Below are 25,873 nucleotides of genomic sequence, written 5' to 3' on the forward strand. Positions count from 1 at the left end.
GAAAAGCCAAACTGACTGTGAGTCAGTGTGTGCGTGTGTGTGTGTGTGTGTTCCTTATTAGTAACTGTGATAATCTGTGTGATTTACTGGGACTAACATGTTCTCTGAAAATGAAATCATGCATATTTACATAATGTTTGCATTGCTAATGAAGTATTGTTCCAGTCCGCGTTAGAATAATTAGCATTTCTCATTTAGTGAGTGTGTTGCTGAAAGGAGCGTTTTCTTTTCATTGTTCACTGTAACACTACATGATGAATAATGACTTGTGGTCAATGGGCTCATGTCTGATTTCTTTCCCCTACCATCCCTTTCTCCTCCTTTCATCTGTCTCTTCCTCCAGCTGATATCATCTCCACTGTTGAGTTCAACCACACAGGAGAGCTCCTGGCAACAGGGGACAAAGGGGGCCGTGTGGTCATCTTTCAGAGAGAACCGGAGGTACACACACACACACACACACACACACACACACACACCCACACAACAGTGAGAGGGGGTCGCCAGATGCCCTCAAGAACCTACAAATATTTTCTGAACAATTTGAGCCCACTTTTCTTTTCTTTTCTTTTTTTTTTTTTTTTACATTTTTCTGCAACGACACCAAACTTGCTATATTTTCACCTTTTTCATCACTTTTTCTTGCCATGTATTGCTCCTTTTAATGTAATTTTGCTACATTTCTGACACTTCTCCATCAAATTTCAATAGCTTATCTCCACATTTTCTTCCACTTTCAAGACATTTTCGGTACTTATAAACCCTTTCCACCACTTTTCACACCTCGTTGCCTTTATCGACCCATTATTGTCTTGTTTAACCTCTTTTCACCATTTTTCATGCTTATTTATTGCCAATTGAACCACATTTATGATTTGTCATGTCCATTATTTGCCAGTTTAAATTATTTGTTCCTACTTTTTAAATTGCATTACCTCAACCTCAACCCCATTTCGGCCACTTTTAAGGCAATATTTACACTTTTAACCCTTTTTTATACCTTTTTGTACCTTTTACCAATTTCTCTTGTTTTTAAAATCCTATTTTACCACTTTTCCCACCATTTTTGGTCACTTTTAACCCTTAACGGATTTGCATCTTTAAGGTGACTGTATACTATAGCGCAATTAATAAACTTCCTGGATAACAGTGGATATTATTCAGATAAATAAATAAAAGTGGTTATCACAGATTCATAGAACAATGGACCATCATTTTGGTGACTTTATGGATGGGTCCCAAAAAACTCCCCCCTTTATTCCTCCTTATAGATGGTCCTGTCTCCAATGTGGGGGTCTCCGTTCTCTAGCATCTTTAATTTAGGGGTCGCAGGCTGAAAAGGTTGACTGGTTGACTGAATCGGTTCAGAGCTCGATTCTGAACCATGACTGAACATGAGACCAGGTTTCTTTAGCCCCTGCTGTTCTGTTCATCTGCTCTTTCTTCTTTCCTAATTTTCACCCCCCAAGAGCAAGAATGAGCTCTTCTCTCAGGGAGAGTACAACGTCTACAGCACCTTTCAGAGCCATGAGCCCGAGTTCGACTACCTTAAGAGTCTGGAGATTGAGGAGAAGATCAACAAGATCAGATGGCTTCCTCAGCAGAACGCTGCACACTTTCTACTCTCCACCAACGGTGAGTCCTAAACACACCCAGGAAAGCAAAAGCAGGAGATCATGTCAGATACTACATTAACTTCTGTTTTTTTGCAATTTGTGATTTGAAGCTCGTCACATTCAGATTTTGTTGCATCTTCTTCAGTCTTTTCCTTTCAGCACCACCGCTACCATCGGCCGTGTTTGTCCACATGGGTCTCGTTTTTAAAGTGCATACGCTCTTTATTGATCCAGCCTTGTGTCCACACACACATAAAGCAGTTTGCTGTTGCAGAGTGCAGAAAGCTAAAAATGCCGACTCACCCTTTGTGGGAGCTGCGGTGTCATTAGCACCAGAGCAATCGCTCCAAGGCTTGATTTGCTACAAACTGAGGATTTTCTGCTTAATCATTGTTGTCAACTCACCAAATTGTAACATCTTAAAAACAGCTTCAAAAGAGATTAAAATTGCATTTCAATGCACTTTGGTCCTTTCATCAGTGACTTAAACTAAAGGGTTTAGAGAGAAAGTGGGTTAGATTGTGACAGTTTACCTTATTTCTTTACTTGCAAAGAGAGCCTCAGTGTTAACTATGAACTCGGGAGAAAAAGGTTTCATAGTAGTGATGCACCGAAAATTTGGCTACGAACACTTTTATTCACTGAAACAATTAGAAACCAGATGTGATGTCATCGTAAACAAGCACCACGGTCTGGAAATAGGCCATTTGTGTCTGCAGTGTTGGGGAGTAATGGATCACATGTAACGGAGTTACGTAATCAGATTAAAAATTATGAGTAACTGTAATCTGTTACAGTTACAGTTTAAATAGTTTGCAATCGTATTACAGGTACATTATTGAAATCAATGGATTACACAGCATTACTTGTTTCACAGGTTTATTCACTCTTAACATAGCAACAAAATGCATTTGCCAGAAGCCCAAATGTAAATAAAAAAAATTAACTATTTGCGTTGGTCATTCAATCTCAATGATGTCATAAAACGAGCAGCAGAAGAGGCAGAGCTGGAGCTCCAACCAGTACGAGTGTATTTCTTGCAGGCTCCGTCTGAAAATACTTTCAAACTTTCACGCTAAATTCCATCCAGGCAGAACCAACAGCGTCACAAGCTGGTCACAGTTAGCAAGCTAATATTAGCTTCTCTTCTATGTTGGGTATCGATGTAGGCGTATCAGCACAGAGAATGATTTATCTATAGAGAGATAACTCAGCTAACTGAAGAGATGGCGGTGTGTGTGCATGTGAAAAGGTACGAGTGTATTCCAATGTGATAAAGCAGAGAAGCTGATCTTCAATGCACTTTGTGTTATGATGAGAAAACATATTTGATTTGATCATCTTTCAGCAGCTCAGTCAGTTATAGACCTGTATAATATTATTTAATGTGTGAGTTAAATATTTTATTTCATATTGTGCATTGTTAGAATGTCACTGCTAAATAAACATTTGCATATTTTTCAATTGATTTATAGACCCATTTCATGTGACGTATGCATACTAAATTAGGTGCAAAACAAACGGAGAACCGCATTGTATTAGCATCGGCACGTGAATGAAACACTTTTGCTTTTGTATAAAAACACCACAATGTCGTTGTGTTGTTGATTGCACAAATAGGAGTACCAACAATCCAGGACTTAAATCTGTACTTAAAGTGAGTTTCCTTAAATAATCGTCCACGTCCTCAGGTGATAAGCTTTCAAACTATTTACGAGCCTTAGCAGTGGTTCATTCATTGCCATTTTTCAATTTTTCAAGCGTCACATATGTAAACAACATGGTTTCTGCACGTATGCGTGCGCACGTCAGTCACGTGCCTCATGCTTGACCACTTTGAAATGGATCTATTCTTTGAATCATTATTATGAATTTATACAATTACAATGTTTTAATATTAGTGAGGTTAGAACACATTCAAATAGCCATACATTTGATTGCTCATAATTGTCATAATCATTTTTTTCGGTGTTTCGGGTTTTGGTTTTTGGCCTTTGTTTTCTCGTTTTTTGGGTTTGGCAAAGAATTTGCATCGCGGTGCATCCCTATTACATACTGTAATTTTGGGGTTTTAATGGACATGTGGTAACATCAGGACAATACGTAAACCAGCATTCTGCTTGCTTGGTCCATCATTTCAGTCTACTCGCCATATTTATCAGCTTTTTTGATAAACATCACCTCGTACTGTGCATCACTGTGATACCATTCTCAGCCTCTTTTTCTAAACCCTGAAAGAAACCACATTCTTCCTGCAGACTTAAATAATTGTGCCTTTGTTTTGCTCCATTCCTCTCCAGACGCTTAGACGCTGATGTCTTCCATCATGTTCTGGTGATTCATTGCATTACTGTAGCTACGCTCTGACGGTGCGACATCAGCAGCTTTTTAAAATGCTTTTATTGTGAAGGATGATCTTAAATCAGGATCTTTAGGGAGTTTTATTGGATTGCGTATCATCACATTTCAGTGCTGCGTGACGACCTTTTAGGGTCGTCTCATTTTATGGTTCACATTATCAGTTCTTGGTTGTATTGGAAAATGTATTGATTTACCCTGAGAGCCTTACGGTGATGGGTTTCTTTAAGTACTGTAATATTTATCATTTAGGAAAATGTGAGACCTGCTGTATCAGTGGAACGTGGATAATGCTTGTGAGGAAGGATAGTTACTGACATTTTTCTGATGAATAGAAAGGTTCATTCAAGATATCCAAGATATGATGTTGTTTAATGTTATTAAAGAAGCGCTTTGTGATGGTTTTAAGCTTAGAAACCACAGTTAATATAATAAAGTAGTGACTAACTCAAGCTCATTTCTCTCATCTGTCACTTTCACATTGTTTTCAGTCTTATGTTGTATCTCTGTGTCTGATTTATAGATAAGACCATCAAATTGTGGAAGGTGAGTGAAAGAGACAAACGGCCAGAGGGGTACAACCTGAAAGATGAGGAGGGTCGCATCAAGGACCTCTCCACTGTCACATCACTACAGGTACAGTATCTGTCTGTTCTTTAATTCCCTTTCCTTCTAGTAATACAGTAAATGTGGGTTAGTGGGTAAAGATGTGTTTCCATCTGTAGAACTGGGTCACTGGCACAAGGTACACACCATTACCAGGAGTGTGTGGGGGAGGTGAAATGTTTCATATTCAGCAACAGAAAACGTCTGGACTAGATCTAAACTGCTCCAGAGCATTAGTGAGAGGGTTGCAGTGTACAGTATAGTGCATGGAGGGGCAACTCTATCACAGCGAGGGCCACACAAATGTGTTTGTATCTGATCCAAGGGCCACATTATCTATAATGACCAATCAGAGCATTAACCCAGGGGGAAAAAAGGGTTTTCTTTTTTTTTCTGTGTCTTTTATCTTTTGTTTACTCAGTTTTCAGTCTTTTTGTTTGTTTTAGGGGGCCTTATGTGTGTTTTTGTTGTTGTTTTGTGCATTTTTGGGGTCACTTTCTGTATATTAGTTGTTTTCTGTATTTTCCTGTCATTTTGTGTCATTTTCTTAACAGTTTGTGTGTCTTTGGAGCTATTCTGTACTGTTTTTGTAGTGATTTGGTTTGTTTAAGTGGTTGTTGTGCCTGACTTTGCTGTCATTTTGGGACTTTTACATATTTGTGTGATTCTGTAAAAAAAAAAAAAAAAAAGTGTGAATACAATTTATGAATGCAATTTAGGTGGAAAAGTTATGCCCCACCCAAAAAAAATGTAATGCCCCCCCCCTTTAATTTATTTCTGTGGCCGGGTCTGCCAGGGTCTCACCTAGTGCCTGAAGAAAGCTGGAGATAGGCACCAGCAGACCCTCGCCACCCTGAAAAGGAGCAAGTGGATCAGACACTGGATGGAAATATGATCCGCCTTGAACATGGAGTATTTTATTTTCAAAATAAACCGAATATATTATTCTGTGTCTGTGCACGACTTCCTTTCCCACACAAGCTTATCTTTAGTTGAATTCATGCAGGAAACCACCGGCGTCTGGCAAACATAGAAACATATCTCAGCATATCTGTTGAGGAGGGCTCCAGTCTGACAAAGTAGTTACGCATGTGGTGGAAAATGACACAATGACTTTAAAGGGATCCTCCACTGTTTTTACAAATGTGGCCTAAAACCTTTGATATGTCTTTATTAGAAGATCTATGCCTAACAAAACACATTATTTTGCACCATATTTGTTTTATTAACTTTTATAACTGAGAGTACTTTAGCCTGTGTGCCGCCATGTTGAAATGACATCATTGATGACGCCAATCGCCCCTTTAAGTCCATTGAGTTCTATAGGAGGTGAAGCGTTCAGGATCATTTAGCAGCTTTTTCAGTCAAAATAACAACTTGTGCTGCTTTGGGTTCATCTAAAAAACAATAAAAGTTTAAAAAGTCGATGTAAACCTCTTTTGTTTACTGAGAGATGATAAATTGTGCCCCGAACAAATCTGTGACCGCAGGAGGTGACAGTTCCAACTCTGCTGTTTCGTAGACGCCATGTGTGTCAAATGTTCCAGTTTTAAAAGTTAATAAAACAAATATGGTGCAAAATAATGCATTTTGTTAGGCATCGATCTTCTAATAAGGACATTTCAAAGGTTTTAGGCCACATTTGTAAAAACAGTGGAGGATCCCTTTAATGGAAACGTATCAGCTGTGTTGCTGTTATGCAGCAGCTATGCATCCAGTGGTAATCGGGGTTTAGGTGTATCCTTGCTACTTAGTACTTCATTACATTATGTTTACATCCTTGGTGGAGGTAGTTATCAACAAAGATCACATGTGCTAGTGGTTGAAGTTTCTATTAAACAAGTTATATCTGAACCCAATGCAATACATTTTGATAAAATAAGGTGATTGTGTGCTTGTCCTTCCTCACTGCTCCTCCCTCTCCCTCTCTTCTGTCAAGGTGCCGGTGTTGAAGCCGATGGACCTGATGGTGGAGGTGAGCCCTCGGCGACTGTTTGCCAACGCACACACCTACCACGTCAACTCCATCTCCGTCAACTCCGACTACCAGACCTACATGTCGGCTGATGACCTGAGGATCAACCTCTGGCACCTGGACATCACAGACCGCAGCTTCAGTATCCTCGTTCTATACCTTTGTGTTCTAGGCCCGTAGCACAGAGAATGATGATTAATGCACACACACACACACACACACACACACGCACACGCACACGCACACGCACACGCACACACACACACACACACACACACACGGTGAGACAACAAACTCCTACATTGTGTAAACAGATGCCCAGTGTTGGGGGAGGGGATTCTTATTCTTGAGGAGTGAAAATGTATCTTCTTCATGAATAATTCAGAGGCTTTATTAATATTTCAGCCTCAGTCCGACTTTTAATCCTGCTCAGGAAAACTCAGAGCAGCACGTCCTCTGACCCAGACACGGCTTAAAATGTTACATGGATTTACTTTTCCTCCAACAATCTGAGAAATATCTCAATATGTTTTCATTTTTTGGGTTTTTAAACAGGGTTGGTGTCAATTATATTTGTAGTTGCGTTATTGATAATTAATTACAAATGCAACATATGTGTAAATGTAATTGTAATTGGAAAAAAAAAATTTGCTTTTGTAATCATGATTGAATTGTAATTGAGTTCAGATAACTGACTTTGTAATTGTAATTGGCATGGAAAGTATATTAAAAAAACAAAAAAATATTCAATTACAATGTAATTAAAAGCAAACCTGTGGAACCATGTCACAGTTCTACAGCTTACACATATGTAGTTAATTATTAAAATCTGAAAATCTGTTTCAGATCACCCTTTTCCACTATCTGTCAGTTCTCTTGATGATCCTTTTACCATTTAAAAAAAATAAAAATAAAATAAAAATAAAAATAAATAAATAAATAAATAAATAAATAAATAAATAAATAAATAAATAAATAAATGAATAAATAAATAAATAAATAAATAAATAAATAAATAAATAAATAAATAAATAAATAAATAAATAAATAAATCTAGGGGTTTACTTGCACTCGTATACTGACAGAAAAATGGCTCAGACGCCCACACCAAAAATATTAAAACCTATATTTTAATGGATAAGAAAGTCTAATAAACAAATTAGATGATAGATACATGTGTGTTTTTCAGATGATTTAAGGCATGGGTCAAAACCAGGGTTGGGGTCAATTACATTTTTCAGTTACAATCATGGATAATTGAATCTTCAATTATCCATGTTCATTTACAACTCAATTATCATTACAGTGACCAGTATTTTTTCCAATTACAATTAAAATTAAAATGATTATTTTTCCCTGAAAGTCAATTACAATAATGTTCTAAAGTTCGATTACAATTAATCATAATTACTGAGCCTGAAATAAATAAGCCCATAAAACGTAACCTTCCTCTTGTGTTAGCTTTCTGTTAGCATCTCTTATTATAATGGGTCAGTTTTGATCCATGTCTTAAATCAGCTGTAAAATACATATCTATCATATCATTAGTTTTTCATCTCTTGGTCACTGTGTTAGGCTTCCTTATCTGTTAAAATATAGGTATTATTGTTCATGGTGTGGGTATCTGAGCATTTTTTATGTATTGTTTTTCTACAAATATCAAAATGGTCTTAACTGTAAAAATAATGACAAATATTTTTTTCCCATTTTTATGCCTTACTAATACAATATACAGCCTTATCTAAAAAATGTTCCCACTGATTTTTCATGGATTACTAGATTTTAACTCCAGTTCACGTGTGCTCATCATATTTGAACTAGTTATTAGGGTCTAATAATCCCAAGAAATCCCAATTTTTTCCATTTTTATACCTTGGCGCTCAATTACAATTACAAAGTCAATTATCTGAACTCAATTACAACTCAATTATGATTGCAACAGCAAAGTATTTTTTCTAATACAATTACAATTAATGACATCATTAATTGTAATTAATGATCCATTATGCGATTACAAAAAGCTAACACAAGTGGAAGATTTAGTTTCATAGGGTGATTTATTAAAGGCTCAGTAATTGTAATTAATTGAATTTGAACTTTAGTAGTGAGAAGGTAATTCAAAATTTCCATGGGAAAAATTATATTTGTAATTTTGATTGTAACTGGATAAAATGCCGGTCACTGTAATTGTAATTGAGTTGTAATTTAACATGGATAATTAAAAAACAAAATTGTTTTTGACCCCAACCCTGATTTTAAATGATCTTTCCTAGAATCAGAGGTGAAAGTACTCACTTTACTGTAATTAAGTTGCTTTTATGGGAACTTTTTTGAGTGTTTTTCTAAACTAGTAAATTTACTTCTACCTAAGTACGTTTTAAAAGAAGTAAAGTCATTAATTACATTTCTACACCCAACTGTTACTGAGAAAATTCATTTTTTTTGTGATTATTTTTTATGTCTGTTTCATGACACAGTGGACATAATCCATATGTTCTTAGTCGTGCTATTTCTGATCAACTCCCAGCCACTTTCTATGGTTGATGTTGGCTTTTACCTATTATGTTATTACCCATATGGCATATTTGGCATGGCACGGTTTTAGAGTTCATAAATGTCACTATACTTATATTTATTTATTGAATTCATTGGTGTTATTTTATTTTTTTTAAATAATTTAAACATTTTGACAAACCTTTCATTTTATACAGATGCCTTTGTGGAAAATAAATTAGGTTCCAACTGCGCAAGATTTTCCTTTTTAAGTTTATACATGAGATGTTTACTGTATGCAAGGGAACCGTGGAAAGGTGTATTACCAAAAATAAACGTGGGGGGTTAAAGTAACTACTACTAAATTGAGCTACTTTTTACTTGCACTTGAGTATTTTACTGTATGTATGACTTACTTGTCTTTGTTCTTGAGTACAATCACAATCAAGTAAAAGTATTTCTACTGTGCGTACACAGTCACACAGAGACATTTCTGTGTTTCTAATGAACTCTCCTTGGATTCTGTGCAGAGCTGAATATACTGACTAGTGTTTTCCTGAGCGAGTCTCTTTTCAATCAGACATCGTAGATATAAAACCAGTCAACATGGAGGATCTGACGGAGGTGATCACAGCGGCTGAGTTTCACCCCCATCACTGTAACTTGTTTGTATACAGCAGTAGCAAAGGCACGCTGCGCCTGTGTGACATGAGGGAAGCAGCTCTGTGTGACAAACACTCCAAGTGTGAGTGCACTAAGCATTCATCTACGCTTTTCTCTGCTCGGATTGTTACAGGTGGTAGATTCACTTTCTCTCTCTTTCACCCCCCCAGTGTTCGAGGAGCCCGAGGACCCCAGCTCTCGCTCCTTCTTCTCTGAGATAATCTCCTCTGTGTCAGATGTCAAGTTCAGCCACAGCGGCCGCTACCTGCTCACCAGAGACTACCTGACTGCCAAAGTCTGGGACCTCAACATGGAGAGCAAGCCTCTGGAGACGTACCAGGTGAGTAGAGAAAAACACCAGAGACATACAGCAGATATCAAGATCACATGGTTCAGTAATAGGATGAATAATTGAGCACGACAATCTAAACCACAGGTGTCAAATTTGAGGCCTGGGGGCCAAATCTGTCCCCTTAAGAGCAGTGATTCTCAAACGATTTTGTGCTTTTTTTTTTGTCATTTTGGGTGTTGTTGATGTAATTGTTGTTTGTCTGTTTTTTAATTATTCAGTATATTTTTTCCCTTATTTTGTGTCTTTGTTGTTTTTTTTGTTGTTTTTTTGTTTGCTGGTAATAGTAAGTATTTTTCTTTCTTAGTGTATGTGTTTTTGATGTCATTTTGTGTTTTGTTGTTGTTTTCTGAGTTGCTGGTAAAATACAGTGTCATTATTGTTTTCAACTAAAAATAAACATGTTACCTTGTATTTTTAATTAAGTTAATTTTCCCCTTCTCTCTCTCTTTCAAGTACCGCTTGTAGTGCCATACCTCCAATGCCCCCATTTGAGAAACACTGCTTTAGTCTATTAGCTGAACTGTTCATACATGATATGTTTACTGTATGCAAGGGAACCGTGGCAAGATTTATTACCAAAAATAAACGTGGTGGTGGGGGGTGAAAGCAACTGTAGTGACTATTACAGTACTTTGAGTACTATTTAACAGAGCTACTACTTAATCATACTTGAGTATTTTATATATGACTTACTTTTACGTGTACTTTAGTACAATTGCGATGAAGTAACAGTACTTATACTTGAGTCGGATATATCAGCACTCTATACATCTCTGGTAGTACATTAGTATGACATTTACAACACAGCCACTGCCTAATGTAAAAAGTTGTTTCCTGTATCCCCATTTATAATCTTTACACAACAAAATATAAATATGTGTATAGCATGGATTTGTGAGGGAGATTACAGTGGTTTACTGTGCTGTTCAAAATGCACACATGCACCACTAAACCATCCCTGTCAAGTTTTGGATTTGAAAATAGGGGAAATTTTCAGGCGCCCACTACGAGTCGTCCCACCACCCAACCAGCCACTTGTCAACCACTAACTAAATACAATTATGTGATTAGAATCTGGTAGGTCGACCTTTATTAACGTTGAGATGCTGTGAACATTCCTACTAGGGCTGGTGATATGGACCAAAACTCATATCTCAATATATTTTCTCAAAATGGTGATATACGATATAAATCTAAATAATTTTATCAAATAAAGTCTGACCAGAAAAACAATTCCGGGTTAAATTTGCTGATGCAAAATGCCACACAGAGACATTTATTAACAAACAGCTGATAAATATGTGCCACTCATTAATCCATCTAACTGAGCTTTACACTGAGAAGTAAAAGCAGTGACTCCTAGTCTTTTGATACATAATAAGCTATATATATGAAATATTATAGTGTTCTATATTGTCAAAATAGAAAACTCGATACATCTTGAATCTCGATATATCACCCAGCCCTAATTCCTAACTTATAAAACAGCCTAAATAAAAACATAAATGTGTATATGAAGCACATGTGTTTATTTAATATACTTACAGTTCATATACAAGTCAACACGTTGCATATTTACTGTTAATTTCACGTTGCTTGTCTTTAAGTTAGACATTAACATTTTATTTTCATTATTTATTTTCTTTTAATTTCTCATGCTCACTCATGTGGTTCTCTGGTGTTCACTAATGACTTATTAGTAGGGATGTAACGATTCACTCAACTCCCGATACGATTCGATTCACAATACTGGGTTCATGATACGATTCTCTCACGATTCATTTTACAAAATGGGACTGTACCTAAATGACTGAAAAATATTCCTTTAATTTTTTGGGGGAAAAAAAAACTAGAAAATACTACTATTTTCCTTTTATTTTTCATTGTCAAAAGAATTCCTTGATAAACTATTCAAACAATACAATTTAACTAAAAATAAATCTTGAATGAAATAAATAAAGGAATAATGCAAATGAAAAAGCCTATTCATTTAAATTCTGGTTCCATAGTAAACAATACAAAACTGCATAATAGTTGTTTTTCTTTTTAAAAGTGCAACTGAAAATGTATTTTGTGACTTAACATTTTGACCTTAAAAAAAAAAAAAAAAAGTCTGCACTGTATTTGCGTCAGATATTTGTTTGAACCAGCAGAGGGCGATGGTAACCCAGTGGTCGGTTGGGATGCAGCTAAGTGCAGTGAAGAAGAGATGCTATGCTAGCAGACAGGGTTAATAGAAAAACGTGACTTTTACAGATATTCACTTAATATTACAGATATCCTTTTGGTGCTAAAGGGGTAAGGAATCATTTATGAATATGTTTAAGAGTAGAAGGCGGCCAGAAAGAAAGTATTAGCAGATTTTGCCCGCCGCCATGACTTCTGGGTAGCGCTCTCTGCTGGTTAAAAAAAGTACTGCGATTCCATTTTCACAGCATCGATGTGAACCTTGATACCTATGAATCGATTTTTAACTGCCTTACGATTAATCGTTACATCCCTACTTATTAGACACATTTGTTTCAGACTTTACATCCTTTAACACTTTTTTAAAGCAGTGTATGTGGAGCTTGTGATTGGCTGATTTTTTATGGTGACGTGGTTCCTTCCGCTGTGGGAAACGTTAAAATCTCAATTACTAATCGAACAACGTGTAACTGTGTCCCATCCTGCTGCTCTTTAGGAAGGTAAACTCTCTTTCACATTTTCCAAGGTATTTAGAGTTAGAGTTGAGTTTATTTGTCATTGCACATGTTACAGAGCAACAAAATTACATTTCAGTTTCATCCCGTCAAAGAAAACATGAAAAGACAATCATAACATGGGAGCACAGGAGCAGGAGAACTGTGGTTCGCCACAAGGGCGGCGCCCCTTATTTAGATGAGAAATGGGATAACAACGATGGGGAGGAAGGAAGAAACTAATCTCGCGAGAACTGCCACTTAGGCCATTTCAGGTGGTAGTTCTCGCGAGGCTAGTGACACCGTTCAGTTTAGTAAGGCATATTTTAATTATTATTACATTAAAATACGGGATATTTACGGGAAAAATAAGGGAAGATGGTGTAAAATACGGGAGTTTCCCAGCCAAAACGGGATTCTTGACAGGTATGCACTAAGCCGTGAGCTGACTAAAGACTAAAGAGCCTATTTACCCACTGACACACTCTTACTGCTCAGTCACTCTCTTGTTTCCCATCAGGCTGCACATTACAGTTCCTGTTTGCTGATGCACAGGCAGGAGAGGGGCTGTGTTTATGTGTGGTGGTCCCGTTGTAAGTGAACATGCATGTCTGCGTTAGTGTGAGGGCCTGTCAGGTAGCCAGCAGTGGGAGGCTCAGTAGCCCTGCAGCTATTTATAGGGCCAACAAGTAAAGCTGAAAGCAGGGATACCTCGCAGAGTGTCTGACACCTAGATCTGCAATGCAGTAAGAGATGGGAGGAAGAGGAGGAGGAAGAGGAGGGAGAGGAGGTAGAGGCGTTGTGTGCAAATGGTGTGATGAGAGGACAACAAATAAACAAATAATGTTCTGTCTTTTTACAGCAGTGAGTCAACTAGCCTGAACATCAAAGCACGTCTGTTAATAAATTACTTCCCTGAAAAATCATTATCTAGAGTGGCCTGGACTGGAGTTCAATAGCAATATGAAAGTAGCCAAAGAGAGCTGAGGGTTGTTAGTCCCTTTGTTACTACACTTAACAAAATCACAATGTTTTTCTTTACATATTTTCTGTCTTAAAGGCCAGATATCCATCATGTAGGACACCAGAGGTGAAAGTAATGGACTACAAGAACTCACGTTACTGTAATTGAGTTGCTTTTATGGGTACTTGTACGTTTTTGAGTCAATTTATAAATCAGTAATTTTACTTGTACTTAAGTACGTTTTTAAAAAAGTAATTTTTTACATTTCTACATCCAACCTTGACTGAGTAAATTATTATTTTTTGTCTTAAAGCAGAAATAAGTAACATGCGCTTAGCGCTCCCCCTAAAAGTTTTTTTTGGTTATGTCACTGTTGTAAAAACTCTGCACCCCCCGCCACCTGCTGCACCCCACAGCTACATGTGCACCTTTACTCTCCCAAAACGGTAGCAACCGATCACTGAAAAATCCTAATACAACAGTGACACTAAGGGTGCTTTCACACATATAGTCCCATGTGACCATGTGAACAGTATAAGGAAGAGAGACAAGTAAAATAAATGAATGATGTGGGAGTAATACGGAAGGGAGTGTGGAAATGTGTGATATGTGTTTGTTTGTGTGCTGACAAAGCGGCTCTGAAACTGGATGGATGGATAGATAGATAGATGGATGGATATTTGTGTGTGTGCTGCCAGATGGAGCGCCGAGTCATGATTGTGTGTGCATGCCTGTTGCCACGACGACAGTGTGTGTGATTGCTGTGTGTTGCTGCTGAGCTGTCACTGCATGGAGTTGCTCCGTTCCTCAGACAAAGGTCTTCTCTGCCTTTTTTTGCTGGCTCCGCCATGATATAAGTTTGAGAAAAGTGAATTTGTGGACAACCGTATACAGGGCTGGTCATAATCTAGCATTAGTTTGTATTAGGCTGCCGTAAAGCAGTACGTCTTGCCACTGGGTCGGAGGCAGGAAAGTTGTAAGTGCGGTTTTTTGGCCAGAGACAGCAGGGAGAGATGAAAGACCATCCAATCACCCCAAAAACACTTGTAATACCCTTACAGGGACTACGAGAAGGATTTATTAAGGTGAAAAAGTTACTTAGTTCTGCTTTAAAATAATCAACAGACATTGTGAAACTACAAAAAATGAACGAGTAAATTTTACTTTGAGTACTATTTAATTGAGCTATTTTTACTTGTACTTGAGTATTTTATGTATGACTTACTTGTACTTGAGTGCAAATCCAATCAAGTAACAGTACTTCTACTTGAGTAGGATATATCAGTACTCTTTACAACACTGTAGGAAACTAGATTTGATTTACAAATTCTTTGAAGGAAACCTGCCCGTTATCTGCTTTTTTTGATATGGATACATTTTCAGCCCATTCAAACTTTTCTGTTTTATAATTTCACCTGTGAATAGATCTGTACTTTCTAATATTGCTGCATTTTTTAAACATATACAATGTGAAAACTTCAGGTCCTAACAGAGAGCCTTGTGGAACTCCTTGATCAGCTTTGATGTGTTGTCTCTTAATGTTGTGCTCTGGTTTCACGATGCAACAGAATTTCATTCATAATGCACGATGAACAACAAATAAAAAGTAGGGCTGGGATTTTAAAGCGTTAATTGCGATTAATTAATTACAGAAAAATAACGCAGTTAATCGCTTTTATTTGCACTCCAAACATTGCGAAACCTTTCTCATTTCACAAATTTCGGGTATACTCATGATAAAATAATAAACACAGTTTTGCTGTTTAAGCTCATTTATTGTTTTCATTGATTCAGTCATATACCAAAATTCATTTAAATTAGAAAAATGTAGCTTCTTGTGTCTTGTGTGATTATTTTACATTAATTAACCAGATTCATTATTTTTTTTTTTTGTCAAGTCCCACCTCTAGTAAAAAACTATTTTCTTCTTTTTTATTCTTATACCTGGAACATTTATGTGTGCTTTGTCTGGATACTTAACTTCTTTAAAATCTTAAATTTTGCTCATTTATAATAATAATATTTGTTGTGGCGGTTTTGAATGGAATGAGACAGAGTCAAGTTGTAGGGTTTACTGGTCAGATGTAGACACAGGGTTTATTTGGTCAAAGGGTTTTTGAGGCAGACCGGTCTGGTATTCAGAGGTTTCCATGTGCGTGTGTGTCCCAGTGAATCTGTAGTTGTTCTGTGCTCTCAGGATTTTGTATGCTGCTGATAGTGCTAAGCATAACAATGACAGAGTATCTGAGAAGAGGCCTTGGCAAATGTTATCAGTGTACTATGGTATCTGGCCTGCTTAGGGCAGTGTGACAAGGACCAGAAGAGATTCTGTAATCACATATCAATAGTAATAGAAAATAATTACAAAAAATAAATAATAATAATAATAATAATAATAATAATAATAATAATAATAATAATAATACATCGATTTTTATAGCGCTTTGTTTGGGACTCAAAGCCGCTTTACAGAATACAGAAAAATAAAGAAATAACAATAAAAGTAAAAGAAAGGTTCGATTGCATGATGTGCAATGATGACACTAAAGACAATAATATATTGTTTGTCTGTTCCAGGTTACATTTAAAAAGACAAATTAAAACATAACCTTCACCGAATAAAAAAGGCTGAAAAACCTGCTTTTTTTTAACACTTTAATTTTTGCAGCAAAGTCAAAATTTCCACTGTCTGTGTGATGTAAAAATGTGACGAGCTCAGCTTGCTCAGGTATCGACTGCAAAGTAGCTGCTGACTTAATGTGAAACGTAGAGACTTAATGCTGTGAACTGTGCAAAGGCTGCAGGGAGAGGTGTAGCTTTCATCCCCATTGGATCCGAGACACTGTGTGTGTGTGTGTGTGTGTGTGTGTGTGTGTGTGTGTGTGTGTGTGTGTGTGTGTGTGTGTGTGTGTGTGTGTGTGTGTGTGTGTGTGTGTGTGTGTGTGTGTGTGTGTGTGTGTGTGTGTGTGTGTGTGTGTGTGTGTGTGTGTGTGAGTGAGTGAGTGAGTGAGTGAGTGAGTGAGTGAGTGAGTGAGTGAGTGAGTGAGTGAGTGAGTGAGTGAGTGAGTGAGTGAGTGAGTGAGTGAGTGTGTGTGTGTGTGTGTGTGTGTGTGTGTGTGTGTGTGTGTGTGTGTGTGTGTGTGTGAGTGAGTGTGTGTGTGTGTGTGTGAGTGAGTGAGTGTGTGTCTGCATTATCCTGCACTCGGTCAGTGGGATAATAGGAAGATGGATGTTAATGGATTAAGTGATATGGAAAAGGAGATGAAAATGTCCTCCTGACCCTCGTATTACAGAGGAAGACTGTTGTGTGTGTGATTATTATTATTATTATTATTATTATTATTATTATTATTATTGGTGTTGCCATCGCAGAGGATTGTGTTACAGCCAAGACTGATTTGATTCTGATTTTCTGTGATTGGTTTGTTGTGCAACAGCATCTGACTTCTATTTATAGTCTGGAAATCGATATCTGTGAGTAGACAATCAAATGGTGTGTGTGTGTGTGTGTGTGTGTGTGTGTGTGTGTGTGTGTTTCTTCCAGGTCCACGATTACCTCCGCAGTAAGCTGTGTTCCCTTTACGAGAATGACTGCATTTTTGACAAGTTCGAGTGTGCCTGGAACGGCTCCGACAGGTACAAGAAGTGTGTGTTTGTGTGTGTGTGTGTGTCAGGGTTGGGCTCAATTACAATTGTAATTACGTAATTGATAATTCATTATAATTGTATATATAATTGTAATTTTAAAAATCTGTTGCTGACGTAATTGTAATTCAATTGTAATTGAGTTTAGATAATTTACTTTCTCAATTCTATACAAATTGTTAATTAAACTGTTGAACCATGTTACAGTTCTATGCACAGTTCTGCACATATATAGTTAACAATGATTAAAATATGCTTCATATCAAGCTTTCACACATTTTACAAAAAAATGTAAATATAAAGGGTTATACTGACACAAAAAAGACGCAGACACCCACACCAAAAATATTAAAACCTATATTTTTATTGATTAGAAAGCTTAACGAGGTAATCAATAGATAAGAAAGAAATTAGATGATAGATATTTGTTTTTAGTGTATTTTACTGCTGATTTAGGACCTGCTATCTTTAGAGATGCTAACAGAAAGCTAACACAAGAGGAAGGTTAACTTTTATTAGGTTATTTAATTCAGGCTCAGTAATTGTGAATAATTGTAATAGAAATTTAGTGATTGCGAACGTAATTGTGAATTACTTTCTGAGGATAAAAAAACAATTGTAATTTCATTGTAATTGGAAAAAATGCTATTCACTGTTATTGTAATTGAACATGTGATTTTAATCTGGCACGTTGTTCTACATTTGTTCCACAATGTTTCCAATCTACCTTAAGAACCAATCAGAGCGCGAGTATAGCATCATCATCATCACTGTCTGGAGAAGAAACAAATCATTCAGGAAGTCAACTTCAAATTCAATCACTCTATTCTAGAAAAGGTCAACATCAATAACATTTCACAGTAAATCAATGAAATTGAATCACAAAAATGAGCGTCCAACACTTTTATTAACCTAAAGGTTTCATTTATTCAGACAACTATGTAAATATGCTTTGATCTCCTGACATGTTTCGAATGTCAACTGCCAGTCTTCTTCAGAGGCATCTGCTGATTGCTTTGATGTGCCCTTAACTTCGGCATTATAATTCCAGCATGTGCTTTTTGTCTTATTTTTCAATAATAAGCTAAGGTTTCATTTATTCAGAAAATCAAGGAGACATTGCCTCTGAAGAAGACTGACAGTTGACAGTCGAAACATGTCAGGAGATTAAAGCAAATTTCCTCAAAAGCAGTTGTCTGATTAAATTAAACTTTAACATATTACTCAAAGAGAAGACACAAATAACTTGCTGAAATTATTACACGGAAGTCAAGGACACATCAAAGCGATCAGCAGATGCCTCTGAAGTAGAATGGCAGTTGACAGTCGAAACATGTCTGGAGATCAATGTACATTTTCTGAAAAACAGTTGTCTGACTAAATGAAACCTTAGCATATCAACACGATAAGGTCATATCATGATTCATTACCACATGGAGTTTTATAAACGTATATGTTTGGACTCTTGTAACTATCCTCCTCCTTTCCTCCCTCCCTGCCTAGTGTGATCATGACTGGAGCCTACAATAACTTCTTCCGTATGTTTGACCGTAACACCAAACGCGACGTGACCTTGGAGGCGTCGAGAGAAAGCAGCAAACCCAGGGCTGTCCTGAAGCCGCGGCGGGTCTGCGCTGCCGGAGGAAAGCGGCGGAAGGACGACATCAGCGTGGACAGCTTGGACTTCACCAAGAAGATCCTCCACACGGCCTGGCACCCCACGGAGAACATCATCGCCATCGCTGCCACCAACAACCTCTACATCTTTCAGGACAAGCTCAACTCGGAGATGCACTGATGAAAGGATGGACACGCTCCTTCTGTGGATTTAACGGAGTTTACACAACCTCAACACAACTATGCCAGAATGTACGCCTCGTCACACATGGAAGAAGAAGATAAAACCCAACTCAGAACACGTCTACACATGGGCTGTGTTCAAAATGGCATACTTCAAACTCAATGAGTATATACTGTGTACTATATACTATTAGTGTGGTTAGAATGGTAAATGACGCATTTCATTCCGACATTTTGGACATTTTCAAAGACCAACCATTGTACTACTGAAAAAACTTCCTGTTAACTTCAAAACAAGAGCACTATTTAAAAAGTTAAAAACGAATGGAAGTCAAGAAGAGATGCTTTTGTTTTGAAAAGGGATTTTTAGCTTGAAGCCGGTCCCAGGACCATTTTACATTCCACTCGCAATGCATCATGGGGCGGTTGAGTATGACGAGTGTGCCCACCGTGCAAACTTAAGAAGTGTCTTGATATAGTAAACATCCGAGTAAGGCTGCACGATTTTTACTCAATACAAAATCCTGATAGTTTACTTTAAACACTCGATTAAAAAAATAAAAAAACTGACCGGATTTAATTATTTTAAGTATTTTCTTTTAATTGAAATATTGGTAATAAATTGCAACTGTAGAGGTTCAATAAAAGAATGTTAAATACCCTGTGGGATTGATAAAATAACCAAAAATGTATCCCTCAGTGTTTTTAAAAAGAAAACCTTGCATTCGAAAAAATAAATAGATTTTCTGATTTTGACTTTTTAAAAATCCCCTTAAATAAATAATTCAGTTTTGATTTTATATCAATTCATCTTGCAGCCTTAAATCCGGGTATTTCTCGCGTACACTATTCATTGGGAACGCACTACATACTCATTTTGACATCAGACCTAGTATGAGTAGTATGAACAGTATGTTAGTATACAATTTTGAACACAGCCATGGTCCAGGACTACGCCTCACTCACTCCCTCCTCTACAGCCTCCCAGAACTGAACAAACCTAGAAAAGCTAAAGAAGGGAAAAAGGCTGGATTCCACAATGCATGATGGGAGACGCAAAGGTCCAGGATGTAGATTCTACGATTGTCGCTCTTTGGATTAAGCTTGACAGTAATGATCGGCTTCTGAGAGACATTACACATTTGTTTTAATTTCATTATTTCTTTACTCTGTGTGTGTGTGTGTGTGTGTGTGTGTGTGTGTGTGTGTGTGTGTGTGTGTTAGAGCAAAGCCTATTCCTATGCCTTGCCTAATGTTCTGTGTAGTTTAACCTTTTGTAGTCATCCAGCAGCAGTGCTGATGATAAGAATTACATTGATTTCTTTAAATGTTTAGTTTAGTTTTTCACCTGTCCTGGTTTTCTTCAATCAGCATCCATACAACGTTCTTTAATGATGATGGTGATGATGATGATGAGATAAATGTGTCCACAATCCTTCCCTAAACCCACCAGACGCCTTGAAACTCTCCCCAGCAGAGTTTATCCATCGACGTTCTCACACATCCAGATTTCCACCTCGTAGTCCAACACGTGGATGCTTATATCAGCACCACTCATGGCGTTTTTTATTAATAATAATCAACAACATAATCCCAGGGTTTCTGTTTCCTGCAGTCGTGTGCTATTTTGACATTAAACAACATCCAACTCAGATCAAGCAAAAAAGAAAAAGATGATAAAAATCCATAACACTTTAACAAACAGTCAAAAAGATGCTGCATGCCCAACACATTTAGCCTATAGGTGTTTATAAAGTGACTGACTTGGCTGCCTTTTCAATCATTATTATAGACCGAGCTGTACAAAAGCTTCAGGGGCTCAAATCAGCACCAGTTGACCCTTAGACCAGTGGTTCTCAACCTTTTGGTCGGGACCTCATTTGGGGTCGTGAGACACTGAGACATTTTTGCTTATTTTTTTACCCTTTTTCTGCAACTACTCAAATTTGCCATATTTTCACCCATTTTTATCACTTTTTGTTGCCATATTATTGGTCCTTTTAATGCATTTTTGCTTCATTACTCCCATTTCTGGCACTTCTCCATCAGATTTTAATGCCTTTTCTGCATATTTTTCCACTTTCAAGACATTTTCAGTAGGGATGCACCGAAATTAAAATTTGAGGCCGAAGCCGAAGAAAATATCAACACTTGGCCGAATACCGAATATCGAATGCGGTTACGTTTTTCACTATTTTTTCTAAATAGTGAATAAATAGCCTAGAATACATTTTTAGACATGTTTTTTTAAAGAAAGTAAATGTTTATTGAATATTATGACCTTTTTAAATATTTCAGTAGCCTTTGCTTTTCATAAAAAGCACAACAAAGTTTTTCATTTAGATTAAAGGGGAAGTATGATGAAAAAATTACTTTATAGTGGTTTTGCTACAGTTATAAACATTGATTTAGCCTCATTCAGAGGGCCAACGTGTAAAAAGTTTTGTTTCCTCCCTCCCTTGTTATTCCACATTTTGTAAAAAACGGGCGAGTTGGATTTTGCCCACGTTGGCATGTGACGTCACCTAACACGCCTCCTAGAATGTGAGCTCCTCCCTCTCCAGCTATTTAACAGCTAAAACAACACTGCTGTTTAATATAGAATATATATTATAATTTGTTGCCATATATGTAAATACAAACTGCACTACTTTTTCTACCCATTGTTTACAAACATCAGGTGTTAGCACTCTATGCTAATGGTACACCAGCCTATGCAGCGAAACCCGGTGTAGTGTAAGGAGGAAACGATGGGAATGTTTACGGATTGGTGGCTCACAGCGCTAACAACGGACTCGGTTGTGGAATTGGACGGTTTGCGCAGTGACGGAGAGTGGTAAGGAGAGAGTCTGGCTGTGTTTGTGTGTGGAAAGGAGGAGGAGGAGCTCTGGTTCGCAGCAATGCCACACACTTATCCGACTCCAAATCACTGTACGTTGTTTGATTGCGTCATTGCATCACACGCTACTATTCAGCCTTGCTTTTAACTCACTAAACCGAATGTTGCTTTTTTTGCAATATTTGGTCGAATATATTCGGTGGCCGAATATATTCGGTGCATCCTTAATTTTCAGCACTTATAAACCCTTTCCACCACTCTTCCCACCTAATGTCGCATATGTTGACCCATTATTGTCACTTTTAACCTCTTATTTTTTCCAATTTAACCACATTTTTGATTTGTCATGCCCATTATTTGCCAGTTTAAACTAATTGTTCCAATATTGACACTTTGAACCCTTTTTGCCACTTTTTTTTTGCCTGTTTTTGGCCACTCTGATTTACAACTTTTCATTTCACCACCATTTCCACTATTTTTGGTCACTTTATTTCAGAATAAATCAAGGATTTACATCTTTAAGATGACTATATCCTATGATGCAAATAATAATAAACTTCCTGGATAACAGTGGATTTTATTCAGATAAACAAATAAATGTGATTATCACAGATTTATAGAACAATGGACCATCATTTTGCTGACTTTATGGGTATGCCCCAAAAAGCTCTCCCCTTTATTCCCCCTTATAGATGACCCTGTCTCCACATGACTGTTCTTCAATGTTCATGTCTGTGTTTAACCACCTTTAGCTACAGTGGGGGTTCCCATTCTTTGGCACCTTTATTTTGGGTGTCGTGGACTGAAAAGGTTGAGAACCACTGCCTTAGACGACCTTGCTCTACTAGGTTTATTTGTGTCTTCGGACACTGAAGCATGTTTACCAGTGTTCGGCTCACACTCATACTTTGAATGATTCGTTTCTACTCAGTGAACGTGAGAGCCAAGAAGAATGGGGGAATGTTACTGAATATTATTGTTCTCTTGAAGACCGAAAGGGCCTAAATGTGTCTGTATATATCAGCTCCAGTTTTGACATGAGATTTTTTTTCAAAACGACCACGAGAAACATGTGTTTGTAACGTTTGCCTCCAAAGCTACAGCAAAAGGATGGTACTTTAATCACTGCAGCCTTCCTCACTGGTTCTTTTGCACACGTGCAGAGGATTAGATATTTTTTTAAAAATGGCTTCGTGTTTATTTTCTTTCATCTGTCAGTCGTACACCAAGTCCTTACTCAACTAATGCTGACTCGCGTTCTTTTGTGTTAACGAACATCGATGACAAACCAATGGCTAGTTATAAATATTGATATCTTTTTTCTGAATAAACATTTGAACAAAATTGCATCCAACGAGTGTACAACTGTCGTTTTATTCAGTTGTTCATTGTAACACACTATAGTCACATGTTTGAAGTTATTTAATGTGTAGTGTGTCATCTGATTTCATGGTATGGTATAGGACCAAGCACCATTGACAAAACAATGTAGAGAAACATATTTAAAACATTTCCTAAATAGCAAATTGCTTTGTTTGCATCAGTAAAATTAAATAAAATGCATTCTTTAACTGTCAGAACTGTTTATTTAACTTTAGAGGTCATGAAATGATGGAAGCACATTTCTGAAAAAAACAAAACAAAACAAAGTAAAATAATTTAAAAAAAAACAAAACCTTAATCGTTACGAGATAATTATGACATCCTGTCTTATGAGATAGTATGTCAGTTACGACTTATTAATTTGATAACTTAATGACTTTGTGTCGGATCATTTCTGCAAAAAACAAAACAAAAAAACTCAGAAAAGTAAAAAATAAAACGACTTATCTCATAATTATGATGACTTTGTATGTCGTAATTATGACTGAAGTTTTTTTTGTGTAACTATTATTTGACTTTTCTTCGTTTTTTTTTTTTGGGATTTCCTTAGTTTTATGACCCCAAAAGTTGAATAAACTGTTCTTGCAGTTAAATAATGCATTTTATTTATTTATTTTTTTACTACATAATACAACACAAGTCATAATTATGACACATTATCTCCTAAATATAAGTTAGTACTATTTAGTATATTTAATTATTTTTTTTTAAACTTTTCCTAGTTTTGTTTTTTAACTGCTGGAAATGGGCTTCCATATGAAACCTATAACTAATACTGATTTCTAATAGCGTTAGAAAATAAGATTAAAGTTACTCTACCGCCATCATCTGTTTAAATGGTGAACTGCATGTTCTGATTTTTATTTTTTAAATGTTTGAATGCATGTGCAGAATGAGAACACCTACTTACTAAATTATTACACAAAAACATGACATAGTAATGAATGATGGTCTTTAGGGATGTATACATTTGGTCTATTACAGCACTATGGCCAGTGCTGACCTTTGACCCCTATTGTCCCAATCTTCAAGTGCTCAGCGATCGTATTTAATCCTTTGTTATAAACGAAGGTTCAGGAAAAATGATACATTTAATTTGAGAAATGACTAAATTGTGTTTTAATCATCCCCAAAATGTATATTAATAAAACATAATAATATATCAATATTTCACCCTTTTGTCAGTTTGAACTTGAGTAAAATATCATTCATACATAGACATTCAGGTTCCATCATGTGATTTGCTGAATGACATTAACTTGCTGTGGAGTAGAATTGATGTATTCACTATACAAATCTATTTTTTGTTTTTTGTTTTTTATAATTCATGTTAACACAAGAACAATGAGACCAACTAGAAGTAGGAAAACAAACAAATTAGGGAATGGAAACGTTTAAAGTTGGAACATTTTTATGGGTCACGCTTTGAGAAAGTCTTAAAACACAATCAGTTAAAGACAGAATTCTTATTAAACCCTGCACGGCAGAGACACAAAAACAAACAAACATCATTAACAGATCTAAAATATTAAATATTATTAGGGTTCACCTATGCTGCTCTGCTGTGGAGACAATAGTTGCAGTACGATGAAGAAGAAGAAAAAAAAAACAGCAGAAATGCAGGTCAACAGCAGGACATCAACCAGATCATTATAGATGTGTTTTAGGAGTACAAGTATGTAGTCATAGTAGACTCAACAAAGAAGTGAAGTTAATGAAGTTGAAATCAGTCAATCTATCTAAAGGCACTTGAAACTATTGAGTGATGAAGTTACAGAGGAAGACGTACTGTATGTTTTTATTAACGTCAGTAAATATATTAGTGGACACTGAAGATTGGGCCTGTGAAATGTAAGGACTGACACACAAACTAAAAAAAGAATGAATTACACCCAGGGCTTCTGAACATAATACCATTAAATCAGTTATTTTACAGCTGCACTACATCACAGATCAAAGCTGAATGTATGTTACAGGATTAAGTTCAGATAAAACTCACAGAACTAATGAGAAATGTTTCACCTAGAGTGGAAATTGTCCACAACAATTCAGTTTGATTTTGGTTTTAAAGAACAGTGATGAGTAGCAACAGACAGGGTTGGGCTCAATTATAATTGTAATCGTGTTGCTGACGTAATCGTAATTAAATTGTAATTGAGTTTGGATAATTGACTTTTTAATTGTAATTGCCATGAAAATTCAGTACAAATTGTTGAACTGGGGAACCATGTTACAGTTCTATGTACAGTTCTACACATAGTATGTACTACATACAGTATGTAGTTAGTAATTATTAAAATGTGTTTCATATCAAGCTTTCCCACATTTTACCATTTAAAACATATCAAAATCTGTATTTTCATTGATTAGGAAGAATAACAAGGTAACCAACAATAGACAGGAAATACATTGGTTGTTTTTAGTGTGTTTTACAGCTGATTTATCATAATAGATGCTAACAGAAAGCTAACACAAGAGGAAGGTCAACTTTTATTAGA

The 25,873-nt window shown here is 36.6% G+C and overlaps 1 protein-coding gene across 2 annotated transcripts in view; it reads left to right on the forward strand.

Moving 5' to 3' along the window:
• Positions 1-21,109, forward strand: part of LOC114470605 (serine/threonine-protein phosphatase 2A 55 kDa regulatory subunit B gamma isoform) — a 39,958-nt gene extending 18,849 nt beyond the window's left edge. For both annotated transcript variants that reach the window (XM_028458881.1, XM_028458882.1), the window contains 8 exons: positions 344-441; positions 1,470-1,635; positions 4,498-4,610; positions 6,520-6,697; positions 9,629-9,793; positions 9,882-10,051; positions 17,253-17,344; positions 18,857-21,109. In XM_028458881.1, the coding sequence (XP_028314682.1) occupies positions 344-441; positions 1,470-1,635; positions 4,498-4,610; positions 6,520-6,697; positions 9,629-9,793; positions 9,882-10,051; positions 17,253-17,344; positions 18,857-19,151 (1,277 nt within the window). In that variant the 3' untranslated portion in view covers positions 19,152-21,109. The remainder of the gene's footprint in view (positions 1-343; positions 442-1,469; positions 1,636-4,497; positions 4,611-6,519; positions 6,698-9,628; positions 9,794-9,881; positions 10,052-17,252; positions 17,345-18,856) is intronic.
• Positions 21,110-25,873: the final 4,764 nt, after the last annotated feature.

The sequence above is a fragment of the Gouania willdenowi genome, chromosome 10 (assembly GCF_900634775.1).
Source record: "Gouania willdenowi chromosome 10, fGouWil2.1, whole genome shotgun sequence".
In the NCBI taxonomy this organism is placed as follows: domain Eukaryota; kingdom Metazoa; phylum Chordata; class Actinopteri; order Blenniiformes; family Gobiesocidae; genus Gouania; species Gouania willdenowi.